Source organism: Corvus moneduloides, chromosome Z (assembly GCF_009650955.1).
Source record: "Corvus moneduloides isolate bCorMon1 chromosome Z, bCorMon1.pri, whole genome shotgun sequence".
In the NCBI taxonomy this organism is placed as follows: Eukaryota; Metazoa; Chordata; class Aves; order Passeriformes; family Corvidae; genus Corvus; species Corvus moneduloides.
Window position 1 is genome coordinate 58978872 of NC_045511.1, and position 17872 is coordinate 58996743.

General features: G+C 35.8%; 1 protein-coding gene across 1 annotated transcript in view; it reads right to left on the minus strand.

The window, feature by feature from the left end:
• The window catches only part of CNTLN (centlein), a 183597-nt gene that overhangs the window by 64724 nt on the left and 101001 nt on the right, over positions 1 to 17872 (minus strand). Inside the window, 4 exon segments of the mRNA XM_032097108.1 lie at positions 1632 to 1965; positions 1968 to 2151; positions 4965 to 5054; positions 10667 to 10712. Coding sequence (XP_031952999.1) covers positions 1632 to 1965; positions 1968 to 2151; positions 4965 to 5054; positions 10667 to 10712 — 654 coding nt within the window.

Here is a 17872-nt window from a genome sequence, read left to right on the forward strand (position 1 = left end):
AAGAATTCACACATAAACATGTTTATACTTTCCATAACCTGTCCTGACACTCTGGTATGTATTATTGACTGATGAGAACAGAAATCAATGCAATGGTTTAAAGGTGCTGCAGTACCACTGAGATATTTCTAACTATACACACATTTCCCCCACCTGCTTTCAAGGAATGTTCTATTTAGAAAATGGAAGGCTTGCATTTAGAAACTCAGAGACAGGTACTAGTGACAAAGAATGGTATTTATTAATAAGCAGAAGAAGAAACAAAATGAAGATATTTCCCTAACTTGATAAGAATGACACCTTGACAGTTCACTTTCAGAAATATTCACTGTTCTACGACAAGAATTCCCTAACCCAACATTTGTATAATTATTAAAGGTAGTATTTATGGCTAGCCACAAGTGAAGCTATGCAATTACTTTTCATTTCAAACTTAAAGTGGAATGACAATGTGCTTGCTCAATTTTGTTCTTAAAGAGAACAACATAGCAAATTAAATACTCACTAATTACAACATGCATACATGTTTCCATATGTGCAAACAGGTATGTTTTCTATTAAAATCAGATCTGCAATATTTAATTATACATAAAACCAACCAAAAACCAATAATGATAACAACTGACAAATAACACAGTTCTTAATTTGTTTTCTCTCTCGAGACACTGTGTTCAGGAACCCTCTATTTTGCAGGGGGAGAAGCAGTAGAAGAGCTTCACATTGATTTGCTCCATATGACATATAAAGCCAGTATAAAGTCTATGAAGAAATTCCATTTTCTTTACTCTTCTCCCATGTTTCCTGTATTTTGGATACATACAGGCTTGAGAAATTTCTTTGCTTGTCTCTTAGAACGAAGCCTTGGAAGACAAGGTGTGATAACCATTTACCTAGCCGCTAACTGCTGCCTCCTCAAGTATATGGGAAGATAATACGGAGAAGCAAAAATTCTCTATGTTTATGAAGCTTGCCAGTGGAATTTTCAGAGAGCCTTTTGATTCATGACTGAGATTGTATGTGGTAACCATTACCTTTAAAGAACTGACTTTTTAACCATCATTCAATTAAAGTTGGTACAATGACTGCATAAAACATACATGAAATAATTAGTGTGGATGGTTCTTAATTTAAAGGATGTTAAACAGCTTGTAGACATCTGCTAGCAAGCTGAAATGGGTCATTCAAAATTTATCTAACTAAATTAAGGGGAAAAAATGTTTCTCCTCCCGGGTCGGCATGTCACAAGATAACTAAACTGACTTAGTAGGCTTGCCTGGGAATCCTTAGCTGTCAGTGGTGAATATGCAAAGGGCCAGCAAATTAAATCAACCTGCCAAACTGTCAATTTCAAGCCTCATGACTGCATGAAAATAGCATCACTAGAAGAAATCAAGCATTGCCTTCTTTTGGGTTTCCTGGCACCTATTCAAATACTCATGCAGTTGTGGCTAATTTCGCATGCAAATTTCAGTCAATAAGCTCAGAACAAGACCTCCCAAGATATTTCAAAGGATCTGACAGTATTTTTTTTGAATACCAAATCAACAGTAGTTGAAATTCAATCTCCATTTGCTAGTGCTTTACATATGCACAGTGTCCCCTCTACAGGGCTAAGTTAATGAGAGCTGTACCTGCTTTCACTCACATCCTCCCAGCCGTCCTTACTGAAGTTCTCAAATACATTACTCATAACCTTGATGGACTGTTTGAGTAAAGCTCCATGATGTCCCAAAGAGCTCTTTTTCTTGGCTGTTTTTAATTTAACCTTGGTGCCTGTTATCTTGCAATTACATTGCCCAGAGATTGCCACTGCTTTGGCTTTATCCGGCAAACACTTCTGCTCCTGCACTTGACTCAGCAAATCTTCACTTTCATTTCTCAACCTGTTAGCTTCTGTCACTTGCCTCTTCAAAGAGGCAGCTTCTTTTTCCTTCTCATCAATCACTAACTGAAGTTCTGCTTTTTCTTTTTTATTTCACAAATCCTCTTAAGTAGTATTTCCAGCTCTCTTTTTCTTGTGTCTCCATCTTCCTTTTGCACCTTTAAAGATTCTTTCAAATAAATTTTCTCATTCAGTAAGTCTTTATTTACTTCTTTCTGTTTCTTTAATTCCCCTTCAGTAGCTTTGAATCTTCTTTCTAATTGTTGTACCTAACAAAAGCAATTTTAGCATTCACAATATTTCAACCTGTCCTGTAAAAACGCCAAACTATGTTTTCAGATATATTTACTATATGACAATAATATTACATGAAGAGCAAGGACAAAAGCTACCTATAGTCCTTCATTTAAAAATAATTTTAACATAGTACAGATGAAAACATTTTAGACGCAATAATACAGCTGTTGAACAAAGGGCAGATGGTAAAAGAAGTTACAATTCCAGGCAAAGTGACACAGAAGTTTAAGTATCCTATGCTAATGAATCTTCCTGATGCATCTTGAGCCCATTACTGATTTGGTTATACATACTAATTGAATTAAAAAAAAACATTTTCAGAAGGATTACTACTTTGAAATATGGACAATTTTGCACTAGCTATTTGAATCAACAATTTCTTTCAAGTGTCATAAATACAGAAATAAAATATTAATTTGATGTTTCAAAAAACCCCAAACAAATCCTAGAAAAATATATTAGAAATTCAACACCTAAAAAATATGGAAGCTAGTATGTGTTTTCTATTTACTAGAAGGGAAAATCTATCATGTTTCAATTAAGAGACTAATTTTACAAGTTTATCATATAAATTTTGAAGAAGCATTTTACCTTTTTTGCTTGTAAAGTCCTTTGAAGTTTATGCATATTGAAGTCCATTAACAATAAACTGATTCTCTAGGATGTTCTGGAATATCCACATAAAAGACAATTTCCAGAAATAAGGGGCAATTTTAATTTTAGCAGATACTCAAGTGATTATTTAGTCTAAGAGATTTCCTCAGAAGCTTGAAAAGAGCATCAGAGCAAATCTTGTGCTCAGTAACCACTTACTCCAATACTTGGCACAAATCTTTTTGGTTGCTTTTGTACAAGCGCAACCCCCTTCACTCTTTCACTAAGCTAAGTGTCAGGGGTTCTAGATTTCTCTGTACATGGTTAGGAAAGGCTGATTTTCCAGGAGCTATACTAGCATGTGTATGGCTAACTTGAACTCCTAACCTTGTAAAATACTGGCCAGTTCCCACACTTTGTAGCAATACAAAATGTCAAAACTATCTTTGACACTTAAAATATTGAAACCATACTATTGCTGCAAGATTTTACTTACAGGTTTTTACAAGGACATTTTGCCAATGCTTTTAAATGATTTGAAGATTTATGAAATGTTTTACAAAGTGGGTACTACAGACATAATTCAAATAAATGAGAGCTCTTGATGTACATGGAAAATTAGGACAAGAGCTGATCAAACTTCATATATATTTGTGAATTGGATACTGAATTTGTGAGTTTGATAGGAAATCTTTAATATGAAGAGACAATGCATTATAGCTACATTAAGTTATCGGGTGAAATTAGAAATAAAAGGGATTTTTTTTTCAAATGCTTTAGTGAAACAAAGGGTTACGATTAGAATCACAGTTTGCACTTTCTACTCCAATGACAATGTGTTAGACCAATATCTTTCTTCAATCCCCTTCCTAAATTGAGATTTTCTCAGTTCTTTAAAGCAACCTTTTGCACTCAGTAGCACTTAAAGTCATGTATGACAGCTGGAAGGAAATGAACAATGAATAGCTTCTACACCTATCCCTAAGGTACCATCATAACTCTGTATATCCATAGAGATAAAAATTATGTAGTACCTGGCAAACAAAATTATAGTTCTGAAATATAGATGATAAGCAAGCATAAACTGTGTGACATTTCAGATGGTAGCATTCATATTATTTCAATTACTCACTCTACCTTAAGATAAATGAATGTGAGCACTTCCTATTCTGTGTGTTATTATTTTAACATGATGTTTGTCATTCAGTAATAACGAGATGACAGCCTTCATTGCCTGACCATATGGCAAGTGTTACAAGTATACGCAATCACATCATCTGCTGTAAATTACCATACTTCCTACAAGTTAATTCACAGATAAAAAATAAATAGACATACCTGAACTGACATTCAAAGTTATAGATTTGTGTTTATTCAATTTAAGCATGCTTTTAAAGATTTATAAGTAATTAAACAAATAGTTTTGCAAAATGACAAACAAAAGGCATGATACTGTTTGAAGGATGCCTTTTCTTTGCAAGCAAACAAAACATATGGTAAAATACAAGTGAGCCCTCTTAAGTGAACACCTGTTAACATACTAAACTACTTGTGTATATTACAAATATCAATACAAATAACAACTAGTTAAGAATATCTCGTTACTGCATGAGGCAAAACCTATAGAATGAAAAGCAATAAAGATAAAATACTTACTATATTTGTTAAGCTAAAGAACACTACATGTGTATGGTACTATATTGTAAAAAGAGTGGTAGACCCACATATGTAGAAAATATTTGCATATGCAACATTGGGCTAAAATTTAAATACAACAAAAGGTGGATATATTACTATTATGCATCAATTCTATTCTGTAGAAGAGCTCTATGGAGATTAACACCAGATATAATCTAAAGTTAAACACCCAGCCAAAAAAATTAGGGTTCCCGAAGTTCAGGGGAAAAATGCTAAGTGTATGCTATTTACAATTTAGGTAATTTCTTAGCTTTTAACATTATGACCCTAAACACTCTTTTAATTTTCTATGACATTACCTATGTTTATCATACAAGACACATTCACAGCTATTTCCCTAGAATTAATTTCTGAGCAAAATTCAGGAAATCCACATTTTTAAATTAGGTAGGAAAACAATGGCTAAAATTCATGAGTACTGACATATACATATATATATATAAATAATTCTTCTATTAAAATTTAGATCTGTTTGCTAGGGTTAGCATCTTACCTTCTGTGACATTTCACGTGAAACTTCTCCCATATACCTCTTTGCAGTATTACTCTTGACCTCATCATCTTCACAAAGTTTAAAAACTGGCTATATCAGAAAGTAAATAACACATCACTATCATATAATAAATAAAATACATTCTGACACCTAGTATTTCATTAAAACAATCCATAGACATTTTAAGGAAATGCATTCTTTATTTCTGTAATTATTTATAATGTGGTCTATCTTCTTGACAAGCCTTTTGGTCAGTTTCTAAAATGACCTCACTTCAAAGTGTTCTGTCACATAATTATGAATCTCTGTAGCATCACAGTATGTTTTTTTCAGAGTACAAGCTTTTCAAAGGTACAATAGATCTGCAGGTTAAAGACACTCTACTTTCATTCCAATTTTTATTCTTTTACAGACTATTCCCTCTATGCCTTAAAAGCAGAATTCATTGCCTTTTTATCTACACAGTCACTATCAGTTTTGTTCTCTAGGTCTTGTCCCCTGCTAGGAGGATCAGAGTGATTGTTGAACAAAGCAAACAGTAACTGAATTACGATGGATGAAAACTTTAAACCCTGGTTTTTGTTAAGTTAAAGATCATGTACTTCACTAGATAAATCACACAAATCATTCAACTGAAATACTGTGAAATCATAACAATTAGAAATTGATACAACTAATGATAGCTAATACAAATCTAAGCATCACTGTCAGAGACAGCTATACATTTGAGATACCAAAAATCCCAAGTTAAAAATTAGACTTATCCATAAAAAAAATGTTTAGAAGTACCAATACATATGCTCAATCAGAAGTAAACCATATTCTGTTTAGATTTTAGTCAAGAGCCTTAGCATTCACAAATCGCCCACTGCTCACAGAAATGAGCAATTACATACCTCAGAAGGATTTCACCTTAGAATATGAAATACCGCATTACAGACCAATACTCTAAAAGCACCACAATATTAGTATTTCTTTTTTGGTCCTTCTTTCCCCCAAATTAACTTAAAGAATTAATCTTAAGGGATAAATATCTGTGCTACACAGTGGAGGTCTGCTTTAGAAGTAATATTTCAAACTACAAGCAGACACTGTAGGTCACTTAAAAACTTTTGATTTATAAACAAAGCAAGTGTAGAAGAAAACAGTGTTACTCTCTGTAGATTCACAATCCTCTTGATATAAACAGTGACTAACAAGTTTGTTAGAGTGAATTAGACCTTTCTTTTGTCTTTGGAACATGTCATGGCCAATTAATACTTCTGTATTCATGAAATAAATGGAACACTATTCTAAAGATAATAAAAGCTGAAAAAGGTAAAACTATGCATCTGGGGAATATGTACCTTTACCTTGATATTAATATGTTAGTTCCCATGTTACTTCAGACTACGGTCCCCCAGCACAGTGGTACTGCATACATTTAGAACATTCTTTAAGTAACACACAAAGATAATATGAACATGCTTTTCATCTTTTTCTAAATATTCACTCATTTGAATGCCTGTTGTAGCTTTTATATCAGCATTTACTGTACACCACTGAAAAGAAGAATTATTTCCCATAGTCAAAGAAACTGATCAAAGCACACAAGGTGTTATGTTTATTATGTGGTTGTATTAAAATGCAATTTAAAACTCTATAAATAAACATATTATATGCAGATAATAAAGAATACTACTGCAAAATGGATAGAAAAGACTATACATGTTCAGTATTATCAAAGAAGACACAAGCAACATAACTGAAGTATAGCCAAAGGTCACTGAAACATAACCCTTTCTACTGAGCAGAAAATATATGGCCCATTCAAGCCCCTTCTTCCCTCCTCCCTTCTAATTGTTATGTAATTGTTCATAGGAATTGGTTAGGGAGGCAGTGAACAGCATTGCCTTTAACTGTCTAGGACAGCAGAAAGATACATCATATCAGTCTACTCAGCGAGACATGCTCTACCTGTCATACTTCTACATAAAAAAACAACATCTTCTCCCTCAAGGAATATACCCACAAGTCATAAACCCCACTATCTTCAGTCATCAAATTACCATGGTCTTACATAAGGACACTTACATCCCACTGAGAAAACATAGATAACTGTCAGCTTGAGAACATAAAACTTAATTCCTAATTAATAGTCACCAAATCTGATGATGAGTTAATTCAACCCTGCTGCCAAAATGGTACTTGAACTATGAAACTATAGCTCACTATTAGTATTTGCAGAAAGCCTGCTTACACAGAGAAAAAAACACCCATTTAAAAAAACACAATAGAGCTCCGTTATAGTCACCTACGAAGAACCTATATAAACAATCAAAGGAATGACATTTTTTCCTGTAGTACACACCAGGTGAAGGATTTCCCTGACAGACAAAAGGTGTTATGGTTCACAAAGCCACTGTGTTACTGACTCCAGTGGTAGCTACCCATGCTACTGGGTGGAAAGAAACTTCTGGTGGGAAACACCAGGGTGAAGACCAGAAGGGAATGCCACTCCCACATATGCACTGAGGACGCAGTAAATTCAGAAGTCTCATAATGAAAGAAGCCTTCAAACTGTCTCATTGAAGAAATAGCAGGCCAACAGTTTACTACTTTTTAGGAAGGCATTTGCTATTTTTCTGAATAGGATTTTATGGATCCACTATCCTGCTTTTGGAGGAAATACCGTGACTACCTGCCAACATATTCTTTACCTTCAGGAACAAATAATGACATGAATAGCATGAACAATGAATTTGGATTTGATGACTACAAGAAAATAACTGGACAACAGAATAAGAATAGAAAGAAATTGGGAATGGCAGGAACAGAGTTTCCTTTTCCCTTGACCCACTTCATCTTTGACCAACAAGATTTGAAAAATTATATGGAAGAACAACATAACTATTTGTTACTTCTTCCTGACAAACACAGCTGATATCCAATAAAGACAATTTTAATATAGGAAAGCTCAGTCTTTTTTTACAGATTTTATCCCTTGATATTAGAATGCCTGATGAAAACAGGTATCTGCTAAGGTGAAAGTGAACTCCAACCTAATTGATAAAATGAGGAAATTGGCATCAGATTTTCTTTTATGAAAGACAACATACTAAAATTATGAACAAAGTGTATTTAGACCACATCAAATTTGGACTCTCAGCAAATTACTGGTAATAGACATGAGGGTGTATTTTTATCTAGGAAGAAGGCATTTAACACGCTTCTTAAGGCAGAGGGTGTATGCACTTTCTTAGCGCATGAGCAAGGACTCATAACATACACTCATTTATGCTCAAAGATGGACATCCAGCTTCAGTCATTATGGTGCAACCTTCTAGAAAATCTCAAACAATACATGCATCACAACACTGCAGTGCCCTTCGATTTGCAAATGGAATAAGGAAATTACTTTTTAGAGACCTCGTGAGCAACTGGTTTTTTACATTTCAACTGGCAAAATATGGAAACGGCAAGAATCATCTCAGTCTTCAGTGCTTAATACATATCTTTGGACTTTAATCTTACCAGACATTTCATTTATATGACACCCATAACAAAGACTGGAAAAGGTAAATAAAATTTGCCTAGAATGCTTCACTAGGAGCTTAAACATTTTTTTCAGTCCCAAAAAAAGAGAAGCTAATCGTTATACTAATTACCAAACCAGAAAAGTGCATCTACCCACACACTTTTAAAAGAGGATATGTTAACCTGAAAAGAGAATGAAAAAAGAAGGAAGAAAATACTAATTGCTAAAGCACTAAACATGTCAAGAACTGGCAATTCTGGAGATCTGATATTTCCACTTAATTTTAAAGATAGAATTTTAAAATAAAGGAAAAAAAAACTTTACTTTTTCGTTCAAGTGATCAACATTATCACAAAGAAGAGAAAACAGCCACCAGCAGAAAACTGCAGTAAATAATGGTAAGGCTTTATTGCTAAGAATGTGTAGAGTATTTCTCCAAGTCTCCTACATACTACCTTTGCACAATACTGTGCATAAAGAATTCACCACAGATGCAATACCCAGCTGGACTGTAATTATGCATTCTTGAATGTTTCTCCCAGACCATTCAGGGACAGCTAATAATACAAAGAATCAGAGGAGTGATTGAGAGGCAGTGGCAATATATTACCTATCTGACTGACAAAGACTCATCTTCATAAAACCATTATCTATGGTAAAGATTATAAAGATATAGAAGAAGATATTCATGATCAATTCTTACAATTTCACCATTTTGATTTACTTTCAAATTCACATGCTTTGTTAGACTAGTATTAAAACCGAAGTCTGAATAAGCATAACATTTCTATACACTGTATTTCATACATTAGTTGCAAATGTATTAGTGTGTATATATTCATATAAATTGTCATTGAATTAATAGATATGTGGAGAACTAATGGGCAAACATACTTTCAAATCATATGTATGGCCTTATGGTTACAAAATGCACATTGAAGAAAAAGCAATCAATCTTTGGAGAGAAAATAACCTTACATAAATAATTAGTATTCTGACAGACTACTGTACTGGGTTTGAGTGGCCAGGTTTTGGTGGTGGGAGGGCCTACAGAAGTGGCTTCTGTGAGAAGCTGCCAGAAGCTTCCTCCATGTCCAGCAGAGTCAATCCCTGGCAGCTACAAGATGGACCCACTGCTGACCAAGGCCAATCAGAGTTGACAGTTAACACAGTAACATATTTAGGAAGGAAAAAAATGATTGTGCAGATGTAATTGTGGCCAGAGAAGAGCAGGGTGAGAATATGTGAGAGGAACAACTCTGCAGACACCAAGGTCAGAGCAGAAGGAGGGACAGGAGGTGCTCCAGGTGCTGGAGCTGGGATTCCCCTGCAGCCCATGGTGCAGACCATGGTGAAACAGCTGTACCCCTGCAGCCCATGGATGGAGGATCCATGAATGTAAAGATCCACCTGCAGCCCACAGAGGAGCCCCACACTGGAGCAGGTGGATGCCTGAGAGGAGGCTGTGACCCCATGGGAGGTCTGTGCTGCAGCAGGCTCCTGGCAGGGACCTGCAGACCTGTGGAGAGAGGAGCCCATGCTGGAGCAGGTTTCCTGGAAGGACTTGCGACCCCATGGGGGACCTACACTGGAGCAGCCTGTCCTTGAAGGACTGCACCTCATGGAAGAGTGACCCACGTTGGAGCAGTCTGGGGAGGACTGATGCCCATGGGATGGCTCACATTGGAGATGTTCATGGAGAACTGTCTCCCATGGGAGGGACCCCACACTGGAGAAGGGGAAGGACTCACCTTCCTGAGCAGTGGGAGAAACAACATGTGATGAACGGACCATAACCCCCATTCCCTGTCTCCACACACTGCTGGGGGGAAGGAGGTAGAGCTAGGAAAGAGGGAGAGGTGGGAGGAAGGTGTTTTTAATATTTGTTTTTACTTCTCATTATCCTTTGATTTTTTAGCAATTCAATTAACACCCTGAAGCTGAGTCTGTTTTGCACATGACAGTACTTGGTGAGTAATCTCTTTCTGTCCTTATTTCAACTCATGAACCCTTCATTATATTTTCTCTCCCCTGTCCAGCTGTGGAGGAAAGTGATAGAGAGGCTTTGGTACATGCCTGGCATCTAGCCAGGCTTAAGCCACTACAACGACACAAAAACGTATAAAATACTGTACTTTCCCTTTTTTTGCTATAAGCACAGTTCCTGTATAGTGAACTTACTCACAGATTGGTGTGTTTTCATCTTATCCAATTCTTCTTCATGATTCAGTCTACAAAGAGGAAATAAAAAAATAGGAACAATCACACAGATGCCACTAAAATCATAAAAAAAAAAAACCAAACCCATACCAACATATTACCGGGAATAAAGTTGTCAACACCCAGGAATTAGTTCTAATTTGTCAACACTTAGCATTACTTCAAACACAAGGAGACCTTCATACAACAGCTTTTTAAAATGTGTAAAACATCTGAATTTCCAAAATTCAGACACTGCTGATTGTAACACACACTAAGAAGTTTCAGCCAATCTTTTTTAGGCAAGAAAATGTTTGAGATGAAAAGAAGACCAGTAGGAGGTAGAAGCCTTTTAAGAGGTGGATAAATACTCTGTGTCAGGGGAAACTGCCAGCCAAACTTGTGAAGATATGTCTTATGATCTAGTAACTATTTGAGAAATTTATTAACAGAATCATTCCTACTGTTTTTCAGCCCTGATGGAGTATTATATCACTACCATAGCTTATTCTGTAATATCAACCAGCTAAGGTCTGCACAACAAATTGAATTACTCTTTTTTCAATTTAATAAAATTACATACAAATAAAGTTGCCAGGATACCAATACTAAAGTTTCGAAGTCAAATTGGGAAATGCTAGAAAGAAAGACATTAATTTAAATTGTTTATTTATACTTGTGTTTTCTGACACATTCTCTAACTCTATAGTTGTACACTATTTCAGCAATAAAATCCCCACCTGTTTCAGCCAAGGATCATACAGCACACAAAACAGCACACAGTCATTTAATATGAAGCTTTTGCTTAAAACATAAACACATACATGCACAAACAAACATTAACCTAGCTCTGTTGTGAAAGATGGACAGCTAATTTTCTCACTTATTTCTATTGTACTCTGAACAGCAGCACCTGTTTCACAGGAAATTTACGCTTTATCCTACTTTGCCCTCTGAAATAAGGCACAAACAAAATCTGGCCAAAATATTTGCTAACTTAACAAAGGGACTTTAAAAGCCTGTCTTTTGGTACACACAGTATGTTAAAGCACATTATCAGTTAAATGCACCTCTGACTCAGCTGTAAAACATGAATTACAGAGAAAATTATAAATATGAAAAGTTAAAGTAACTTGCTTTGCATGACACATAAGAAATCCAGCTGTTTTTGGGATCAATCACATGTTGACTTTGCTGTTCTTTCATCCTCCAAAACTCAGTCATCATCAATTTATATTACAAGACTACAGTGGCTTTTGTCTTCACACTGTCTTAACTCTTCACAGCATGTTAGTTTTTTGCACTGAATGGCAAAATATTTCCTTGAAAAAACATTGTTTATGTAATTACAGACTGAAATCAACATGCTTGATCTTCTGAACAAGTTAATTTTCAACTTCATAAACATTATCTGAATGAACACGTTTATGAACATATATACTGCCTCTTTACACACTAATTGACAAGCATACAATGGTGACTATACAAGATTTTTAAGAGTAAACTTCTACATGTATTTTTTCTCTAGGCTGATGAAAGACATGCAGAAGTAAACTAACTATATGAAGTAAGTAAAGGGGTAAGTTTATAGTCAGAATAACTGAAGTGCCTCCAAATAAACTCATTTGTCTATGAAATAACCTCCAACTGAAGTTATGATATATCTACAACAGAAAAATTTTAGTCAAGTCCAAACCAAAAATTACAATGTGCAATACAAGATTCGACCCATACAAGTCAATGACTGGCTTGAATGAATGTTAGAAATGCCCAACTGGGTTAGCCAGGTGCCAGGTCCAACCACCACCAGTACTATGTCTCCAACAGAGGCAAAAGCAGATGCTACTCAAGGAAATGTAGAAGCCTAACAGTTTCTGCAGTCTCATTCAAATTTTTCACCCTGGAAGTGTCACATAAGCACTACTCTTTGCTTCTTCTGCTTTAACTGGTTCCCAGTTGCGAAAAGGACCTTTCCTCCAATCCCACAGCAACAGAATTTCTTTATAACCTTTCATGCGGAGCCTTTTCAAAGGCAATTGGAAAATACAGATCAGATTACTGTTACCACATAGTTACTGTTACCCTTCTGCAATTCTGCAGGTTAATGAAGCAGTATTTACCTTTACAGGAGCCACATTAATGCTTCCCCAACAAAACTGTATTGATCTGTGCTTAGTGATATCTTCCTCTACTGTGCTTTTTGTTGGTTGTTTGGTCATTGGTGGTTTTATTTTGCTTTCTCCCTTCCACCCTCTTTTTTGTAAAGACTGACTGCCATCTTCTAAGTTCAGAAGCAGTCAGGCTCACTGGTCTGCAGCTCCCTCTGGAGCCCATTCTGTAGATGGGAGTTACAGTGGCAACCTGCGGGTCTGATGGCACAGTGGCTGTAAACAGTGAGGTTATAGTAACTTCATACTTCAGTTGGCATGTGAAGAATATTAACTTCAATATACTTACAAGTAACTAATCTACTTGACCTCATAATTGCTGTACAGTTACTTCAAACAGGTCTAACTCCTTTGATCTATCTGCTGCAAAGCATACACAAGTTGTTGGCATCTTCTAATCATCATTAGCATGTAGACATACAATCATAGCAATGTTTGGGTTGAAATGCATCTTAAAGACCATCTAATACCAAAGACTGACCAAGCAAAAGATTGTTCTTTTATGACCTGTAAACCCAGTGTATCATTTTACTCTGTTATCATTAAGCAAACCTATGGATTTCCTTATTGTCTTCTTTTTCACTCTATATAAGCAAAACTTTACTGCAATAGTTTAAGCATCTTTGCAAACCACTCTTCAAGAGCCTTTTTAAGCTTCTGAACTTCCCACCTGCATTTGTCCTGTCTCTATTTATTGGTCCTACCTGTTTCTCAGCAATGCAAGCTTAAGTTTTAAATGCTGACCTTTTCCCTTTAACAGCCATAAAAACTTCCACAGTCTCTAAAGAGAGCTCCTTAAGACTCTTTGGGGGCAGGGAATGGTTTAGTTTTATTTGAATTTAATTGTTTTAAACTGTAGCACGTATTCCAGGTAGGTTTCAGCTACAGTATCTTTCTTAAGAGTTTCCAACCAACGTTTCTGTACGACTTTCTCTAGTCTTTAGGGGTTGGAGATTTTTTGACTAGTTGCTTCATTTTTTATATGGCTTCCTTTCCAGAAAGTGAGTATCCCTAGGCCAATTGATTTGGTCCACTCTCTTAATGATATTATTTAAATTAAACCAACCAAACAAAAAACTACATAAACCCAATACAGGCCTTCCTTCTTTCCCTAGCAAAGTTACAGAGCAAATTATCCTGGAAATAATGTCCTGTCACCTAACAGACAACATGATTGAAAACAACTAGCATACACTTACCAAGGAAAAATTTTGCTTTACCAATCTCACGACACCTGTAAGAGATGACTGGCTGTAAGAATAAAGGGGAAGTGGGCAAGCGTGTATAGCTTGAATTTAGTAAGGCACTGCCTTGATGGCCTCTCATCTCCTTATTGCCAAAGATTTGAGATCTGAATTGAAAATTAAATAAAGTGTCTGTAAAATTGGCTGGACTGTTAGGTTGGAGGGGTGATTATCTGTCATATGGACTACAACTGGCAGCTAGCAATTATAAGCATTCCTCAGGGATGCATTATAGAGCCAGTACTGTTTACTGTCTTTATTAACAACCTCCAAGATGTGCTAGAGCACCTCACAGCAAGTTCACAAATGATGTAAAACTGAGGGAAGCAACTGAGGGCTCAGTGGAGGGCTGGACCACTGTTCACAGACACTTCATAGGAAGAAAAAAATGGCTGATGGGAACTTCATGAAGCACACTTAAGGCAAAGCCCAGTTAGAAAAATTACTTGAAAGAGGACATCCTGGAAGACCAATTGGCTCTAGAGCAGCTTTGCAGAAAAAAATTATGTCCTTTGAACCAATATGACCAACATTAGCAGTGACATGCCTTTGTGGTGAAGCCTAACAACATGCTAGCTGTATAAGCAAGTCAGTCAATTTACAGAACTGATTCTAATCCGTGCTTCTGAGACAGCATGTGTGGTTGTGTCTTGTTTTAGGCTCCTCCAAGAAAGACACTGACCCAAATAGATTAAGCCTAGCAAAGGGGTACCAAAATTGCCAGAGGTTAGGCATATATTTTATGCTGACAGGGTGAAATAAAACTTCCCACTACCAACACCTGCTTCTTTCTATCCTTAAAAAAATTCCTTTACTGCAGGACCATTCTTGGTGCAAGAGGACATTATTACATCAGCTAGAAAGCAGGTCTCATATTTCATCCATGGTCTCATTTAAGGGACTCAGTTCCTCCTGGTGAGCTCTTCTTTCTCAAGGGTTATGCTCTTTGTGGTTATGTCTTCTTATATGTAGAAAATCGTACATGTCACACTACACCAAACTGGGTAAGACGCATACCACTGGGGGGACTGCTATCTGCGTCCTGAGTTTAATTTTCTTGATCTTGGGAAGCTAACATAGATATAGCCCCCCTTTTTGAACCAATTACTGTCATCCTATCCTATCACGCCCTATGCTAATTAGTTTGTTGGTTTCTTATTATTTCTAACAGCTGAAGCCTGCTAATCTTCTGTTCACTAACTTTTGAAGTTTTGAATGCAAATATTAGGCTGCTCAAGACCAATATGTTTGCACTGAGCAAATTTCTAAGTGTTTAACTGATTTGAAAACAGATACTATACTGATTTCTGCTCACGCTTTTTTTATCTGAAGAATAACATAATAAAACAAAACCTTTAAACTACTCTAGCTAGAACTTGTAAAAAGAAAAAAAAGCACCTGTATAAGCATTATAATAAGAAATACACATTTATTTCAGCTCTCTAAAATTAACCACAAAAGCACACTGCAGTTTTCATTACAAGAGTGGTCTTCTTGAAGAGAACAGCTCTTTGAAAAGGCTCTATAATTGCCACATTCCTCAAGAACAAGTGAACCGGATCACTTGGAAGAAGCATCACAAAAGGTTCAAGTAAGAACTTGCAAAGAAAGAAGGGACTCCAAGCAATTCAAGGTAACTGAAGACTGCTGAAGTATAATTCAACACTGAAATTACTCATCCTGAAAGAACACAATGGCAAAAAGCAGAGGTGGGGGGAAATACTTGCTTTCCAGTCTTTCATTTACAGCATTATCTTTCTCAGTGTCTCAAACAGATATGCCAACTTAATAGGTAAGAACTGATTTATTTTTCTGAAATTTTCCCTCCCTCTCCAATTAAAAATAAGTCTGAAGATAAATGTCTCGGTTTTTCACCCAAAAGTGGGATTGCCTTCGACAAACTATGTCTGCCCCACCAGACTTTTAAATGATTCACATACAACTCTTTCACAAAGCAGATTAGGAAGAGACCTGTGATCCAGCTGCACAGATTCTAGTGACATGAGATGCCTCCCTCATTTACTGATGGAAGAATTGCCTCTCCAGTCCTGCAGCTCAAAGGAGCAAAAGTTGTGCATGTGGTAATGAAGAATACTAACCTACTGGAACTATAGTCAGAACAGCAGTGTCAAATTTCAGATATTGTGAACAAGAGCTTCCAACACTATTTTACCAGATTAAGCTAATATTGGCTGTAATTATCTTAAGCATATGCTCACTGGATTTACTGCATTAGTTTTTGCATCGTTCACTTTCAATTAACACATCAAAAAATGGAAAGAAGGAATGTGTCAGGTTTTGGTCCTAACTGAAAAGGGGATTTCTCTGAACATTGAAAAACTTGTCTTTGATTTAGCAAGTGCTGAGCAAAGGGCACCATATTTATTTCATCTGAAACCATCCAACACACAAACTGAGGCTGAGAGACAGAATCTTTTAAGATATTTCAACAGTGAGAAATTAGTTTCTGTCTAAATTGTTCCTAAGGTGATTGCAGACTTCAGGCATGGAAATTGAAATGAAACCTGTGAATATGAGTACTTGTTTTCTCCATCTTTTGACAGTAGAAACACTGAGAGCTGATGATGTTTCAAGACTAGGCAAGAAATGGCTTATGTTAACATCCATTTAACTGTGTTTATACAGTTTTTTTTCTTTTAGGACTTTCCATGGATTTCATATTTTACAATTACTACAAGCTTGATTTAAAAAAGGAAAAAAAAAAAAGTATACTTTAAACTTTTTGTACAAGATATCAAATATTTTTTTCTTCTAATAAATCCAGTAGTTACTAAATGAAGTGAAATAAATTACAAGTTTATATTGCAGATGAGGTTAAATACCTTCCTACTTCCTATTATAATATTAAGTGGCACACGTACTTGAGCACAACTTTCTTTCTCAGGAGGGAAATTCAACAATGAGTATATAAAGGAACTGTAGGAGAAGAACAAACCTACAAAAATTTGGAAACAGTCTGCTTTAACTGTCTGCTTTGGCAAGCAGTAACATCAAACAAGGTGGTTGCTTTCAGTTTACCTTTCACAAGTCTCCTAATGACAATTTATCAGTTGAGAAGCAGAGTACTTTATAGTTCTCTTCTTCTTACTATGTTTTTCTACTGTGGTAACCATAGACTTTGTTTTGAGTTCTACATTGCTGTATGTATTTCAATTTAGAACTTGACTTGACAGAAATAACACAAACACAACCATGTAACCATAGATTTTAAAATTTCAGTTTTAAAAAGAACTTTTTTTTCCTCAAAAAATGCTGATTTATAAATCTCATACGCTGCATTTATTTCCTTGCTCATGGTTGTATTTGTGTTATTTCTGTCAGCATCTCATAAAGACAATCTCAAAATTATGTCTACCAAACAGTATTAAAACCCCTCAAACTTCTAAGCATTTCGCAAGAAATGAGGAAGAACTAGAAACTGAAGTTTATTTAAAGATGAAATCCCTGTACAAAAGGAAGAATATGCTACCTGTGGGTACCCAAGTGCTGATAAGCAAACCATACACAACATCACAAACACAGTCACGTTCTAAATTGAAATACATACAGCAATGTAGAACTCAAAACAAAGTATGGTTATGACAGTAGAAAAACAAAAACTTTTCTATGGAAAGAAGTTTGTTCTATAGACTCAGAGAAGATAAACCTCTGAACTATAATTCAAGAATGAATGATGAGATTTGAATACAATGAAAACACACAGGTCACAAGAAAAGACAAAGCAATCTAAGTGTGAGTATTAATTGGTCACGTCCAGCT